The sequence below is a fragment of the Coptis chinensis genome, chromosome 7, assembly GCF_015680905.1.
Source record: "Coptis chinensis isolate HL-2020 chromosome 7, ASM1568090v1, whole genome shotgun sequence".
Taxonomy (NCBI): domain Eukaryota; kingdom Viridiplantae; phylum Streptophyta; class Magnoliopsida; order Ranunculales; family Ranunculaceae; genus Coptis; species Coptis chinensis.
The window spans coordinates 89196913-89213054 of NC_141462.1; the positions used below are offsets into that span (position 1 = coordinate 89196913).

Here is a 16142-nt window from a genome sequence, read left to right on the forward strand (position 1 = left end):
ATATGTGGTTAGTCTACTCATACCAAAGAAATTCAATTTGTTGACCCATGTTTGTTTTGTTTTGGCAAACGTGGGTGTGTTCTTGGGAACATAGGTGGAAGGCGATGGAACCGTGGCGTGTGATTTGGATTCTTGTGCCGGAGCAGTCCGGGGAGTTTAATTTTTAGGTCTGTTCTTTTTTGGAAGTATGTAATAGTGTAGTTTCATATTCATATGGAATGAGAATACGATGTTGAGGACCTGTTATTCTTAGAATTTTATATTAATGATTTTTGAATGGAAGAGAGACTTTTTGGAGTTTTGTTGTTAAGATTATTTATGATGTGGGTTTTAGGTTTTGACATGTGTAGTATCCACCCCGTCATAGCCTGGGTTTTTAGACAATTGAATATAGTGATGTTTGAGATATTTATATTTCAAATATTCATTTTTTTAATTGTTTAGAAATTCGGGCTGTGACATTTTGGTATCAGAGCTTAGGTTAGCCTAGATTTGGAAGGTCTAGGTGATCCTCGGAATGTGGTGATTGATTGGGTGTGTTTGAGTTTAAGATGTTTGAAGTACTAATAGAAGTTAGTTTTGTTAGGTGATGGCTGGAGATGACAATGACGTTACTGGTACTGGAAGTAATACCATATCTGCTGATTTGGGATCAATATTAACTCAGTTGGTGCAAACTATTCAGAGGGGTCAACATGCTAATCTAGGAGATCCTTTTGCTAGGAGAAACAAGGATTTTGTTACTTTAGGAGGCCAGAAGTTCAAGGGAGAGAAAGGGGCCATTGATGCTGAGAAATGGGTTACTATGTGTGAGTCCGTGTTTGCTAAGATGCAACTCACTGAGGTGCAGAAGCAGGAGTTGGCTTCTCACCAGTTAGAAGGATCAGCTTTATTTTGGTGGAGGTCTATCAAGGATAATGTGGATGTTGGAAATATGACTTGGGAGGATTTCCAAGTAAGATTTGAGGGAAGGTTTGTTCCTAATGCTGTTAAGGAGCAATTAACTGAGGAATTCTTTCATCTGACCCAAGGAGGGAAAACTGTTACGGAGTACGTGACTAAGTTCAATGAACTATCGAGGTATGTTCCTTATCTAGTGGATACCCAAGTAAAGAAGAACCAGAAGTTCATCCGTGGACTAGAGCCATGTCTATCGAGTTATTTGATACCCTTTGATTCAGAAACTTTTGATCGCGTGTTAGATTTGGCATTAAGATATGAACAATTGGATAATAAACCCAGAGATGAGAAGATTAAAGAGAATGCCCCAAAACAAGCCAGCTTACACCTTATTTCTAGTCACCCGCCAAGGGCGGAGAAAAAAAAGAAGATCACCCATATAATAGGCAAACAAGTAAGCATGTGGATAAGGACGCGAGTGCTTCGCTAAAGAGATTTGATGGTAATTGTTTGAACTGCGGGGAGGTTGGACATACTATTCGAAGATGTTCTAAACCCAATGAACTAGTAGGCAAGTGTTATAAATGTGGACAGTTGGGACACTATGGGAAGAACTGCACTGGTTAATGTTAGGTATGTTTGAATTTATTGTTTGCTAGTTTCCTTTATTGGTACTTAGTGTGTAAGGAATTATCGTATGATTATGAAAATAAAATGCTGGTTGCTTTAATGGTTAGTTTCTTATGAAATTTATAATTGAAATTGTTCAGTATGTTATAGTGTTGTTTTCCTAACGGAGTTTTCTATTTTTTTAAGTAAGTATTGACTAAAGAAGAAATGGTTATTTTAAAATTTCATATTTGAGTAATTTGGAATTTACCCAAGGAATAAGGAAAACCCTTTTTATAAAGGTTGGAGTTAAAAGTTTTATATTGTCCAAGTTATGTATATCGTTGGTGTGTGATCCAATATACATAACATCTCTCTGTATGCATCGTTGGAGTTTGATCCAGTGTATACAGGTACACCGTTGGAGTGTGATCCAGTGTGCATACCACACATTGTTGGTGTTTGATCCTATGTGATGGTAGAGAGTTAGTATGCATCGTTGGTGTGTGAACCAGTGTATACTTGCATATCGTTGGTGTGTGAGCCAGTATGCATGCATCGCATTGTAGGTGTTTGATCCTATGTGATGGTGGACATAGTGTAGGCCGTTGATAATATGAATCAGTCTACACGTTTTATTTTTATTTTCGAACATGTGGTGTTTGTGAGACACTGAGAGAAATGTTGATATATGTGTAAACACTAAGGTGGTGGATGAAACATATGAGTTTTTAAACAAATAGAACTTATACGGAAGATCGTTAAAAAGGAAATTATAATATGTATATTTTTTAAACGCCTTGGATTAGTTGGGAAATACTAAGAGTGGAACTAACTGCCTCGGTGTGAGAGGAACTACATTGCCTTCTTAGTATGATTTAACTTGAAGAATATGAGTTTTGCTAAATTGTGAAATAATGGGTTTACTTAAGTGTTGGAAATTGAAGAAATTAATTACGTTTATTCTTTTGAGTTGTGTATGCTAGCGTATACACGTATTTCTTGGGTTCAATACATATATAGACACTTTCAAAGTATGTGATTTGAATATTAGTATGTCTATCTATATGATATTGTATATGTGTATTCCTTTTAAGGTGTGTATACTTGCGTATACACGTATGTCTTATTTTACTTGTTTGACGTACTGTTTGTTTGGTTAATCTACACTCTACCTTGAATCTCGGGACGAGATCCTTTTAAGGTGTGTATATTATAACACCCCGTGTTTTTATTATACGTATTTTTCTATTTAATTAATTAATTTAATTGTTTATTTTAAAAATTCGTCGGATTGGACTCGGAATACGTGGGCTTGGTTTTGGGCCCGAGTCGGTGTTGGGCTTGGGTTTCGGACCCAAGTATATAAACACATTGTTCTAGAGAATAGGGTTTGAGAAGAGAATAAAATATAAAAAATGGAGGCACAGAAAGAAACTGGTTTGATGGAGAGGTAGAGCACGACGATTCGGGCTAGGAAAAGTTTTATTCTGAGATCTAGCTGGTTCGGAGCGCGCTAAAGGTGAGTAGAGAATACCTCAATTCATTTAAACATGAAATTTCTTACTCTTTACAAAGATGTTTTGGTTTACCGAAAAGTTATCTTGCTATCGGTTTTACCTTTACTTGCTCATGTTAAGTTTACGTGTTTACTCCCTCTGTATCTATGTAGAGGAATTGGAGAATACCTATTGTGTTCACATGATAAATTTTATATGGTTTAACTGCTGTTATTGTTGGTTCGAGATTGTCGACATTGTCGACAGAAAATCTGCCCCAATCCTTTGAAATAAAACGAATACATAATTTGTTTTTGATTACTGTAAGTGGAACTAGATAAGTATCTATGCGTTTCTTTGATTGGTATTGACGGCAATTTGTTGGTGTCGTCTTGACCGGATTTGTCGAAGTCATCCTGAGCGTTAATGGCAAAGACACCCAGGCGTCTTTCCAAGAATCTAAATTCAAACTGGGATTCGGTTGTTTTTGTGTTGGTTGTTGAGGTATGTTTGAATGTTGGTAGTTTGTGGGGGGTTGAAGCTTTGAACATATGTTAATGGCGGTCGGATCTGTGATTTGAAAGCGATTTCGAAAACTAAGAATTTGGGGTTTCTTGAGGAATTAAAGTTTTGGGGTTTTACATCCTAACCAATTTCGGTTGGTTAGTTTTGGGTGGTGTGTGAAGGCTTTTGGGTGGCCGGAAATTTGGGTTGAAGTGCTGGAGAAGAAGAAGGGGATCGGCCATTACTCCTGATGCTGTGGTTGGGCTTCATTTGAGTTGGGCCGGACCACACCAGTTTGATCACTTTGGGTCGGTTTCTTATTTTTTTGTGGGCTTAAGTTTTGTGGGCTTAAGTTATTTTGGGGCTTATGTTATTATGTGGGATTAAGTTATTTGTTTTGACTTTAGACTTTTGGGCCTCGATTTTGGGCCTTGGTTTTGGGGTCAGTCCATAGTATTTTAAGTGGATCTTCAAGTTGGGCCAAACCAGTGTATGGGCCGGGTTAAGGCTTAAGTTATTGAACCTGGTCAGCTTAGATAAATCGGTTTGGGACTGGGTTGACCCCTTAGCAGGTCGACTTTGACCAGAGTTGACTTTTGACCAGGGTTGACTTTGACCAGTTGACCCAATTTGATATTTTAACTCGGTTTATGATTCGGTTTATTAGGATAGGTCTAGGGCTTTTAGCATGCTTGGCCTTTAGGCTAGACCTTTATATATACGCAGTGTATGCGTGTATTAAATATTATGTGATTTTGCAGTATTTTATGATATGCAACGCTATAACACTTAGACATCAATTTAATTAATAACGCGTAAACCAAAAATACATGAACCAAGATACACCTTCGTTCTCAGAAATGATATCTATACAATAATGTTCAATAATGCGTAAACAAAATTTATTGCACTCTTTTAGAACTCTCCACGCCTCAAGTCTTAGAATTGAGTTTTATGACTGTTGATGTCATATGTTAGGTGGGCATTTATTGAATGTGTCATAAATGGCCCGTTAGCGTTATATAGGGGTATTCATTGAATGTGCCATGAATGACCCGGGTATTCATTGAATGTGCCATGAATGACCAGATTGTTTGGACTACCCTAGAGAGGAACTAAGGTATTCGCCTTGGGTTAGTTGTATTCCTTGAGTGTAATGAATGTAAGGTTGGGTATTCCTTGAATGTGGGAATGACCTAAGGTACATAGGTTGTGAAATATGTGTATAAGAAAAGTAATTGATTAATTAATAAGATAAAATTCTTGATTATCGCGAGTGTATTTGGGCTTGCATTGAATACCTATAGGATATCTACACATATTATATAAAATTGCTAACTTTCTTTTTTTTCAGGGGGTAGGACTTAATAACATTTTGTGCGGGGGACGCCGTCCTACCCTTATCTGGCCGATGGATATCGGTAAGTGTTAATGCAATGATTTAGATATTAAAATGAGTGATTTGAATGAGTTAATATAATGGAAGTCTTGTTTGGGAAGACGCTTATGCGGTTGAAATGATGAACTACCGTCTTCCAAGTGATAATGATTAAGTTATGGGAAAATATAAAGTGGTTATTTGGATAATTAAAGTATGATAATGTTTATATGTGGTTAGTCTACTCATACCAAAAAATTCAATTTGCTGACCCATGTTTGTTTTGTTTTGGCTTAGCGTGGGTGTGTTCTTAGGGAACATAGGTGGAAGCGCGATGGAACCGTGGTATGCAGTGATTTGGATTCTTGTCCGGAGCAATCGGGAGTTTAATTTTTAGGTCTGTTCTTTTTGGAAGTATGTAATAGTGTAGTTTCATATTCATATGGAATGAGAATACGATGTTGAGGACCTGTTATTCTTAGAATTTTATATTAATGATTTTTGAATGGAAGAGAGACTTTTTGGAGTTTTGTTGTTAAGATTATTTATGATGTGGGTTTTAGGTTTTGACATGTGTAGTATCCACCCCGTCATAGCCTGGGTTTTTAGACAATTGAATATAGTGATGTTTGAGATATTTATATTTCAAATATTCATTTTTTAATTGTTTAGAAATTCAGTACATGACATTTTGGTATCGAGCTTAGGTTAGCCTAGATTTGGAAGGTCTAGGTGATCCCCGGAATGTGGTGATTGATTGGGTGTGTTTGAGTTTAAGATGTTTGAAGTACTAATAGAAGTTAGTTTTGTTAGGTGATGGCCGGAGATGACAATGACGTTATCGGTAATCGGAAGTAATACCATATCTGGCGATTTGGGATCAATATTAACTCGGTTTGGTGCAAAACTATTCGAGGGGTCAACATGCTAATCTAGGAGATCCTTTGCTAGGAGAAACAAGGATTTTGTTACTTTAGGAGGCCGAAGTTCAAGGGAGAGAAAGGGGCCATTGATCTTTGAGAAATGGGTTACTATGTGTGAGTCCGTGTTTGCTAAGATGCAACTCATTTGAGGTGCGAAGCGGGGAGTTGGCTTCTCACCGTTAGAAGGATCGACTTTATTTTGGTGGAGGTCTATCAAGGATAATGTGGATGTTGGAAATATGACTTGGGAGGATTTCCAAGTAAGATTGAGGAAGGTTTGTTCCAATGTTGTTAAGGAGCAATTAACCGAGGAATTCTTTCATCCGACCCAAGGAGGGAAAAATTTCGCTACGAGTACGTGACTAAGTTCAATGAACTATCGAGGTATGTTCCTTATCTAGTGGATACCCAAGTAAAGAAGAACCCGAACTTAAGTTCATCCGTGGACTAGAGCCATGTCTATCGAAGTTATTTGATACCCTTTGATTGAAAACTTTTGATCGCGTGTTAGATTTGGCATTAAGATATGAACAATTGGATAATAAACCCGAGAGATGAGAAGATTAAAGAGAATGCCCCAAAACAAGCCAAACTTTACACCTTATTTCTAGTCACCCACGCCAAGGGGCAGAAAAAGTCAAAGATCACCCATATAATAGGCAAACAAGTAAGCATGTGGATAAGGGCCGAGTGCTTCGCTAAAAGATTTGATGGTAATTGTTTTGAATCTGGGGAGGTTGGACATACTATTCGAAGATGTTCTAAACCCAATGAACTAGTAGGCAAGTGTTATAAATGTGGGCCGGTTGGGACACTATGGGAAGAACCGCTGACCTTTGGTTAATGTTAGGTATGTTTGAATTTATTGTTTGCTAGTTTCCTTTATTGGTACTTAGTGTGTAAGGAATTATCGTTATGATTATGAAAATAAAATCTTTGGTTGCTTTAATGGTTAGTTTCTTATGAAATTTATAATTGAAATTGTTCAATGTTATAGTGTTGTTTTCCTAACGGAGTTTTCTATTTTTAAGTAAGTATTGACTAAAGAAGAAATGGTTATTTTAAAATTTCATATTTGAGTAATTTGAATTTACCCAAGGAATAAGGAAAACCCTTTTATAAAGGTTGGAGTTAAAAGTTTTATATTGTCCAAGTTATGTATATCGTTGGTGTGTGATCCAATATACATAACATCTCTCAGTATGCATCGTTGGAGTTTGATCCGGTGTATCACGTACACCGTTATGTGTGATCCAAATTATACCACACATTGTTGGTGTTTGATCCTATGTGATGGTAGAGAGTTAGTATGCATCGTTGGTGTGTGAACCAAAGTATACTTGCATATCGTTGGTGTGTGAGCCAGTATGCATGCATCGCATTGTAGGTGTTTGATCCTATGTGATGGTGGACATAGTGTAGGCCGTTGATAATATGAATCAGTCTACACGTTTTATTTTTTTTTTGAACATGTGGTGTTTGTGAGACACTGAGAGAAATGTTGATATATGTGTAAACACTAAGGTGGTGGATGAAACATATGAGTTTTTAAACAAATAGAACTTATACGGAAGATCGTTAAAAAGGAAATTATAATATGTATATTTTTTAAACGCCTTGGATTAGTTGGGAAATACTAAGAGTGGAACTAACTGCCTCGGTGTGAGAGGAACTACATTGCCTTCTTAGTATGATTTAACTTGAAGAATATGAGTTTTGCTAAATTGTGAAATAATGGGTTTACTTAAGTGTTGGAAATTGAAGAAATTAATTACGTTTATTCTTTTGAGTTGTGTATGCTAAGCGTATACACGTATTTTGGGGTTCAATCACATTATATAGACACTTTCAAAGTATGTGATTTGAATATTAGTATGTCTATCTATATGATATTGTATATGTGTATTCCTTTTAAGGTGTGTATACTTGCGTATACACGTATGTCTTATTTTACTTGTTTGACGTGTCTTGTTTGTTTGGTTAATCTACACTCTACCTTGAATCTGGGGGCGAGATCCTTTTAAGAATGTGTATATTATAACACCCGTGTTTTTATTATCACGTATTTTTCTATTTAATTAATTAATTTAATTGTTTATTTTAAAATTAAAATTCGGATTGGACTCGAATACGTGGGCTTGGTTTTGGGCCCGAAGTCGGTGTTGGGCTTAGGTTTGGACCCAAGTATATAAACACATTGTTCTAGAGAATAGGGGTTGAGAAGAGAATAAAATATAAAAAAAATGGAGGCCTGAAAGAAACCGGTTTGATGGAGAGGTAGAAACGCGACGATTTCGGGCTAGGAAAAGTTTTATTCCTACGAGATCTAGCCGGTTGGGAGCTAAAGGTGAGTAGAGAATACCTCAATTCATTTAAACATGAAATTTCTTACTCTTACAAAGATGTTACGGGTTTACCGAGAAAGTTATCTTCTATCGGTTTTACCTTTCTTGCTCATGTTAAGTTTACGTGTTTTACTCCCTCCGTATCTATGTAGAGGAATTGGAGAATACCTATTGTGTTCACATGATAAATTTTATATGGTTTAACTAACATTGTTATTGTTGGTTCGAGATTGTCGACATTGTCGATGAAAAAATCTCCCAATCCTTTGAAATAAAACGAATACATAATTTGTTTTGATTCATCGTAAGTGGAACTAGATAAGTATCTATCGTTTCTTTGATTGGTATTGACGGCAATTTGTTGGTGTCGTCTTGTGGATTGTCGAAGCTCATCCTGACGCGTTAATGGCAAAGACACCCGGCGTCTTTCCGATGAACGAAATTCAAACCGGGATTCGGGTTGTTTTGTGTTGGTTGTTGAGGTATGTTTGAATGTTGGTAGTTTGTGGGGGTTGAAGCTTTGAACATATGTTAATGGCGGCCGGATCCGGTGATTTGAAAGCGATTTGAAAACTAAGAATTTGGGGTTTCTTGAGGAATTAAAGTTTTGGGGTTTTACATCCTAACCAATTTCGGTTGGTTAGTTTTGGGTGGTGTGTGAAGGCTTTTGGGTGGCCGGAAATTTGGGTTGAAGTGCTGGAGAAGAAGAAGGGGATCGGCCATTACTCCCGATCTTTGTGGTTGGGCTTCATTTGAGTTGGTACCACCACACGGTTTGATCACTTTGGGTCGGTTTCTTATTTTTTTGTGGGCTTAAGTTTTGTGGGCTTAAGTTATTTTGGGGCTTATGTTATTATGTGGGATTAAGTTATTTGTTTTGACTTTAGACTTTTGGGCCTCGATTTTGGGCCTTGGTTTTGAAATTTTGGTCCATAGTATTTTAAGTGGATCTTCAAGTGGGCCAAACCGGTGTATGGGCGGGTTAAGGCTTAAGTTATTGAACCCGGGTCACTTAGATAAATCGGTTTGGGACTGGTTGACCCTTAGCGGTCGACTTTGACCGAGTTGACTTTTGACCGGGGTTGACTTTGACCAATTGACCCGATTTGATATTTTAACTTCGGTTTATGATTCGGTTTATTAGGATAGGTCTAGGGCTTTTAGCATGCTTGGCCTTAGGCTAGGACCTTTATATATCGTATGCATGCGTGTATTAAATATTATGTGATTTTGCAAGATTTTATGATATGCAACGCTATAACACTTAGACATCAATTTAATTAATAACGCCAGAAACCAAAAAATACATGAACCAAGATACACCTTCGTTCTCGAAAAATGATATCTATACAATAATGTTCAATAATCGTAAAAACAAAATTTATTGCACTCTTTTAGAACTCTCCATACTCAAGTCTTAGAATTGAGTTTTATGACCGGCTGATGTCATATGTTAGGTGGGCATTTATTGAATGTGTCATAAATGGCCCGTTAAAGCGTTATATAGGGGTATTCATTGAATGTGCCATGAATGACCCGGTATTCATGAATGTGCCATGAATGACCAGTTGTTTGACTACCCTAGAGAGGAACTAAGGTATTCGCCATGGGTTAGTTAGTTGTATTCCTTGAGTGTACGGGAATGTAAGGTTGGGTATTCCTTGAATGTGGCGGGAATGACCTAAGGTACATAGGTTGTGAAATATGTGTATAAGAAAAGTAATTGATTAATTAATAAGATAAAATTCTTCGATTATGCGAGTGTATTTGGGCTTGCATTGGAATACCTATAGGATATCTACACATATTATATAAAATTGCTAACTTTCTTTTGCAGGAGGGTAGGACTTAATAACATTTTGTGCAGGGACGCGGTCCTACCCTTATACAGCAGTGGATATCGGTAAGTGTTAATGCAATGATTTAGATATTAAAATGAGTGATTTGAATGAGTTAATATAATGGAAGTCTTGTTTGGGAAGACGCTATGCCGGTTGAAATGACGGAACTACCTGTCTTCCAAGCTGATAATGATTAAGTTATGGGAAAATATAAAGTGGTTATTTGGATAATTAAAGTATGATAATGTTTATATGTGGTTAGTCTACTCATACCAGCAAATTCAATTTGCTGACCCATGTTTGTTTTGTTTTGGCAACGTGGGTGTGTTCTTGGGAACATAGGTGGAAGGCAGTGGAACCGTGGCGTGTGATTTGGATTCTTGTCTGGAGCAGTCCGGGAGTTTAATTTTTTAGGTCTGTTCTTTTTGGAAGTATGTAATAGTGTAGTTTCATATTCATATGGAATGAGAATACGATGTTGAGGACCTGTTATTCTTAGAATTTTATATTAATGATTTTTGAATGGAAGAGAGACTTTTTGGAGTTTTGTTGTTAAGATTATTTATGATGTGGGTTTTAGGTTTTGACATGTGTAGTATCCACCCCGTCATAGCCTGGGTTTTTAGACAATTGAATATAGTGATGTTTGAGATATTTATATTTCAAATATTCATTTTTTTAATTGTTTAGAAATTCGGGCTGTGACAGTTATCAATCTCACTCATTATATTAGGTGTATTATTTTCGCCACATCATGTCCTAGTGTTTTGCCGGGTGGAAAATACAAAAAAAAAATGAAAATAAATAGACACATCATCACTTAACTGACGGATGCTAACATATTGCTATTTTTGTGAAATCGGACATAGTACATTGATACGTTTGTGAAAAAAAAAATTATATATTGATACAAGTGTTAATAGGACCTAAGTACGTTGCATATTTCTGTATTTAAACCCAAACTAATTATTAACTTATCTCTGTGTCTAGTAGTTCTCAAATATAATCATTTGCATTGACTTTTTGATCATTTCTCTACTTTGTAGTCTTAAGTAATATTCACTTGCAAAGATTATGTCATCCTATAAGTAATATTTTTCAGGAATTGGATCTTAAGCCTATTTTATTGAAGATTCAGAAATTTCTTGTTATGAGAAGCGTGGAGAGAAAGAGTTTCCAAGAAGTTAAGATAAAGAGAATCATCCAGCAAACCCAAAACATATAACTCTTGCACCTGCGCATCACCTTCATCCACAAGCTTCTTGTCTCCCATGGTTTCAGTCTTCACCATCTCCACAAGCTCCCCAATACTTTTAACAAGAGGATCTACTGGCTCAATCGAATCTCTCTTACGTTTTTGCTGCGAGCTACTTGTATTACTCTTTGCTCGTGACGTAGTCGGAACCTGTCTTTGGTTAGGTGGTCCATTTGCTGGAGTATTCTATACATATGTAGGAGATTCTTCATTATCAGATGGGATATCATGAGAAGGATTATATTGTGTGTCATCCATGGGTACATCCTGTGATGTGTAAGGATCATAGTCCCCACAAATTGTGACATTAGGGAAGTAATCACTCCATGAATCTGGTTATCCTCATCTCCATCACTTTCAATATTCTCAACCTTTGCAACATCATCATTGGGGGATTAGGTCATTGAATTGGATGTTTGTGATTAAACATTTCATCGCCCGAAGCTAGGGTGGGCTCAAACAAGGATTCTAACAACTCCCTATTCATCAACGGAGCATGCCCGAATTGACCGATCAACGGATATTTCGCTTTATAAAAAAAAAAAAAAAAAAAAAAAAATCAAATTAAACAAATAAAATAATATGCATACGCTTATATAACTTGTATGAACAAAAAAATATGGGTTTCTACCTCAATTAAGTCGTCCCAAACTTCATCTGGGAATTCAAAGACACCTCCAACAAAATCGACTCCATGTCCCGTCCGTTTTGATAGTAACCTCCATGCCGCATATTGCTTTCGAAGGTAATCTCATTGGTTCTTGAGTTGCCTTTGTGTATATTAGACATTGTAATTCTTACTCATTTTTTCATTAATCTTAGTCCATGACTCTGATTTTAATGAAGTTCCACTAAAGCCTTTATTATTAACCTCGTCCAAACACATTTCGATGAAATATTTTTTCCACGTATCATCAGTCTTTAACCTAAGATTTGGAGCAGATTTCTCAACCATTTCCTGAGTTGCTTTTTTCTCTTTCTTAACTCTTGGAGTTAATTTTTCCTTCCGAGGACCCATGCTTAATGTCATTCATTAGCCATTTAAATGAATTTAAAGTATTTGACTAATAAAATAAAAAAATACATAGAAAAGACTAATTCATGAAATGGTCAGAAATGGATGATGCATAACTTGGCTGGACTCAATCTCTGACCATGAATGATCCGTGTTTCAAATACACTGCACACTCGAGTGTTTGCATATAAAGGTGACGATTTAAGATACAGTAGTTTCATCCATGGGAACAAGCTCACTGATGTTATACTAACAGGTACCATTTCAAAATACACCATAGGTTATGAATCTAGGTAATACTTGCCTATAACTCCTATAGGAAAATACTTTGCTTCAAAATGCAACAAAACTAAATGAGACTGCCACTGTTTCTCAGGTGCTAATGGAACAATTGATGGCAAAGGTCAAACATGGTGGGACAAGATTGAAATACACTCGCCGGACATTGATTGAAATTTTGTACTCTAAACAGATACAAATTTCTAATCTCACATTGTTGAACTCTCCACAATGGGTTGTTCATCCAGTTTACTTGCAGGAGAACTCCGCAAGTGAAGACTTCATCCAGGGTTCTAGCAGAATGGGGGATCCTGCCAAAGATATGTTGGATCTACTTCTGGGACCCCTGCTAAAAAAACCTCAAATTGAACTGACAATGCATGAAGCTGTTTTAGATTAGATCCCTTGGACAACATGTTCCAAGAACGGCGTCAAAAGGAGGAGTTTGGTACCCAAGTGTTTCCATTAATGAAGAAGAAGAGCAGTCTTAAAGACAAAGTGCCATGTTTCTAGATTGAATATTTTCATGAAGGCAGTCAAAGGGTCAAAGGCTCTTTACAGTGAAGCTACTACTAGTATTCACTGTTTTGAACAAGAAAAAGAGTGGAATTCTAATTATTTACCTTGAGACTGTAAGGAGGAGGTCCGTTATGTTCATTGTAAGAACGACTTACTACAGCACCCGTTTTTTATCTCCCAGATTGGTCTAAGGTTTTTGAGGTTACTTGTGATGCTAGTAAGATCGGTATTGGTGCTACTCTCAGCCAGGGTGGTCATCCTATTGAGTACTTCAGTGAGAAACTGAAACAGCTGCAACTTAATTTTTCCATTTATGATGCTGAGTTGTATGCTGTATGCTCTTAGTCGTGCTCTTATTCATTGGCGACACTATCTCATCCATCGTGAATTTATTATTAATTCTGGCCATGATGCTCTGAGGTTTTTGGGTACCCAATAGAAGGTTTCAGATAGACAGGCTCGGTTTTCTAACATTCTACAGGCTTATGTTTATCATCTTAAGCACAAGCCTGGTAAAGACAATCAGGCTGCAGATGCCCTTAGTCATTGTGTTCATGCCCTGGTCATGCTGCGTTCTCATGTGCCTGATTTTGATTCCTTTCATGCCTTATATGCCGCTGACCAAGACTTTGCTTCTATTTATGTTGATTGCGCTTCTCACCAGGGGGCAATGGGTATAAGTATTACTAGTGTGAGCACTTCTCAATATTTCTTATAGTTTGATTATATTCACAATTACTGTTACATTTTTATTCATTAAACCACCTTCCGATCAAGTATAACATACCATTTACATTGTCATTAACAATTTACCTTGACCTTAAATCAAGAACAAAAGTATAGACTCTACAGCCTATGGGACTCCTTATCTAGACATCTAATCCTACTTGAAAAACGATTAGAGGATATTGCTTGGAATTCGTGGTGTGAATAGCACATGTACACATTGAGCAGTTGTGGAAAAATGATGCACCTTACCATTAGCAATTTGATTTTGACTTCATCAGATAAATGTCATATATAATTATCTTTACTACTTACAGATTATGAAAGCGCATAAGCAGAAGTGAATGCTTGTAGTGGAACATACAAATATGGGATATTTAGAAAGTGCTTAGTAGTTGTACTTCTGTATTCTTATATTTAATCAAACCATTATTTCAGAAGTACATTCGGGAGCATTGAGTGGACAGTTTGGCATAGCTAAAACCATGTCTTCACTCAGAGAACGTTTCTATTGGCCTACTATGCGTAAGGAGACTAACGCTTTTATTCAAGAGCTGCTATGTTTGTCAGACAGCTAAGGGTATTCACTCTAACGCTGGTCTCTACACACCTCTCACTTTAACGTTTGTCAGACACCCGCGGAATCAATTGCTCCACCGGAGGGGTCGCCACTATGAAGGAAGTGATCTGACAGTTCTCTTTCCTGGTTACTTTCTAAAGGTTCTTAACCTATAACAAAAGGATATTCTCGACTAGAACATCGTGTGCCTACTATTGCCTTGTAGACACAATGCCTCTGAATTTTTAAGACCACCATCCTAGTATCTCCAAACAATAACAGGATGTGATCATCTTCTAAACCATAAACAAAAACCAAAAGGTCGTCTTATACAAGAATCTGCCCATTTAGTATGTAAAGCTTTTTACTTTATAATCTATGCTTAACTAGCTAGATAGTCTTATATAAATAACACATATTAATCAATACTAGTTATATGCATCATTCAAAACATGTTGATTAATCAATATATATTACAACGAAGGAATTGTTTCCAACGCATTCAAACATCTTTGCCAATCAAAAGAACAACAAAAACAAAAAAACAAACAGATATATAAATGGTACACACAACACATACTAAGAATGGATCAAAGATAAATATAGTAGAGAAATCGATATTTGCTAGAAAAAAATAATAAAACACGAATTTTACGTACCTATTTATTATAGCGCCAACAATGACCTTGCTCTGAAACTGTACGTCAAGGCTAGGGCTACACTGAAAGTCGTCTCAACTTTTGCTGAACGGAGAGAGTTTGACAAAATACTCATATACTCAAAGCAGGTAGTTGGCATGTGGTTTGTTCTTTGTGACACCATATTTCTCGCAATCGTTTAGAGGATGGGGACTATGCGTGTCTTCTAATATTTCAACGACATTGTAGTTCTTTGACTCAAATGCACTCTCTTACCCTAGCAGGTTGGGTACACACCTGAGTACCTATTTCTTCTGCAAACTATTCTACGGTCAGATCCGCAGGTAACTTGCTTGCCTTAGATCTCAATAGTTTTGATAGCTACTTGTAGACTACAGTCTCTGCTAGAATTTGTACCATATTAAGGTAATTAATATACATTTCATTATCGTCTGTGTTGTGGCAATGCCTCTTTGCATGTTGCCCAGAGGTCCTTGTGATGGTCCTTGCATTTTTCTTTTGCACATTGTTTCTTTTTTTACTCACATACTTATTACACCTGGATGATTAATGTTTTTTTCCCAAAAAATGTTTGATCGAGGATGCTTTACCGTTTTTGCTGAGTGGTCCTTTTGATTGGAGTATAATCCACCTGAAAAGTGCACGTCTCGTTTTCTTTTGGTCAGAAGATTTAGAAGATAACATTGAACTAATTGTGGATGACAGGGAGCTGTAAATTTTGCTTTGATGATATCTCAAATGGAGGGAGGGTGTCCAGTTGACTACAACACAATAACTGATCTCTTTCTTCAGGTTCATCCAGTTTTCACTCTTATGTTAGTTATATATTGTTAAATGTAACAGGGTTCGTCCATGTTTATGCATTTCTTTCAAAGTTAAAAAGGATTAGAAGTTGGACATTTGGTTCATGTCTCTGGATTTGTTCACTCCTGCTTGTCTAACCAGTAAAGTTATTACACCATATGACACTAGATGTTTTTCTGTGTTTTTACACCAGAGGAACATGATTAGTGAAGCAACTGCCTTTCTGTTAGATGTTTTGAAGCCAAACTTACCAGAGCATGCTTTCCTGCAAACAAAGATATTTAGTTGTTGATGGATATCTAGTTGCAGACGTTTCAGGATTCACTT

At 36.7% G+C, this 16142-nt stretch overlaps 1 protein-coding gene and 2 long non-coding RNA genes across 3 annotated transcripts; all 3 read left to right on the top strand.

Moving 5' to 3' along the window:
- Positions 1–362: 362 nt before the first annotated feature.
- Positions 363–1390, top strand: LOC147489782 (uncharacterized). The gene has a single exon (XM_086574731.1). It carries the CDS (start codon positions 590–592, stop codon positions 1388–1390), a length of 801 nt encoding a protein of 266 aa, XP_086430857.1. The 5' UTR covers positions 363–589.
- Positions 1391–1674: 284 nt separating this feature from the next.
- Positions 1675–10542, top strand: LOC147489783 (uncharacterized). Its single transcript, XR_015200811.1, has 2 exons — positions 1675–3031; positions 10342–10542. It is a non-coding gene; the product is annotated as an uncharacterized LOC147489783 (long non-coding RNA).
- Positions 10543–15021: 4479 nt separating this feature from the next.
- On the top strand, positions 15022–16097 carry LOC147489784 (uncharacterized). The gene is made up of 3 exons (XR_015200810.1): positions 15022–15334; positions 15717–15803; positions 16009–16097. It is a non-coding gene; the product is annotated as an uncharacterized LOC147489784 (long non-coding RNA).
- The last annotated feature ends 45 nt before the right edge of the window (positions 16098–16142 follow it).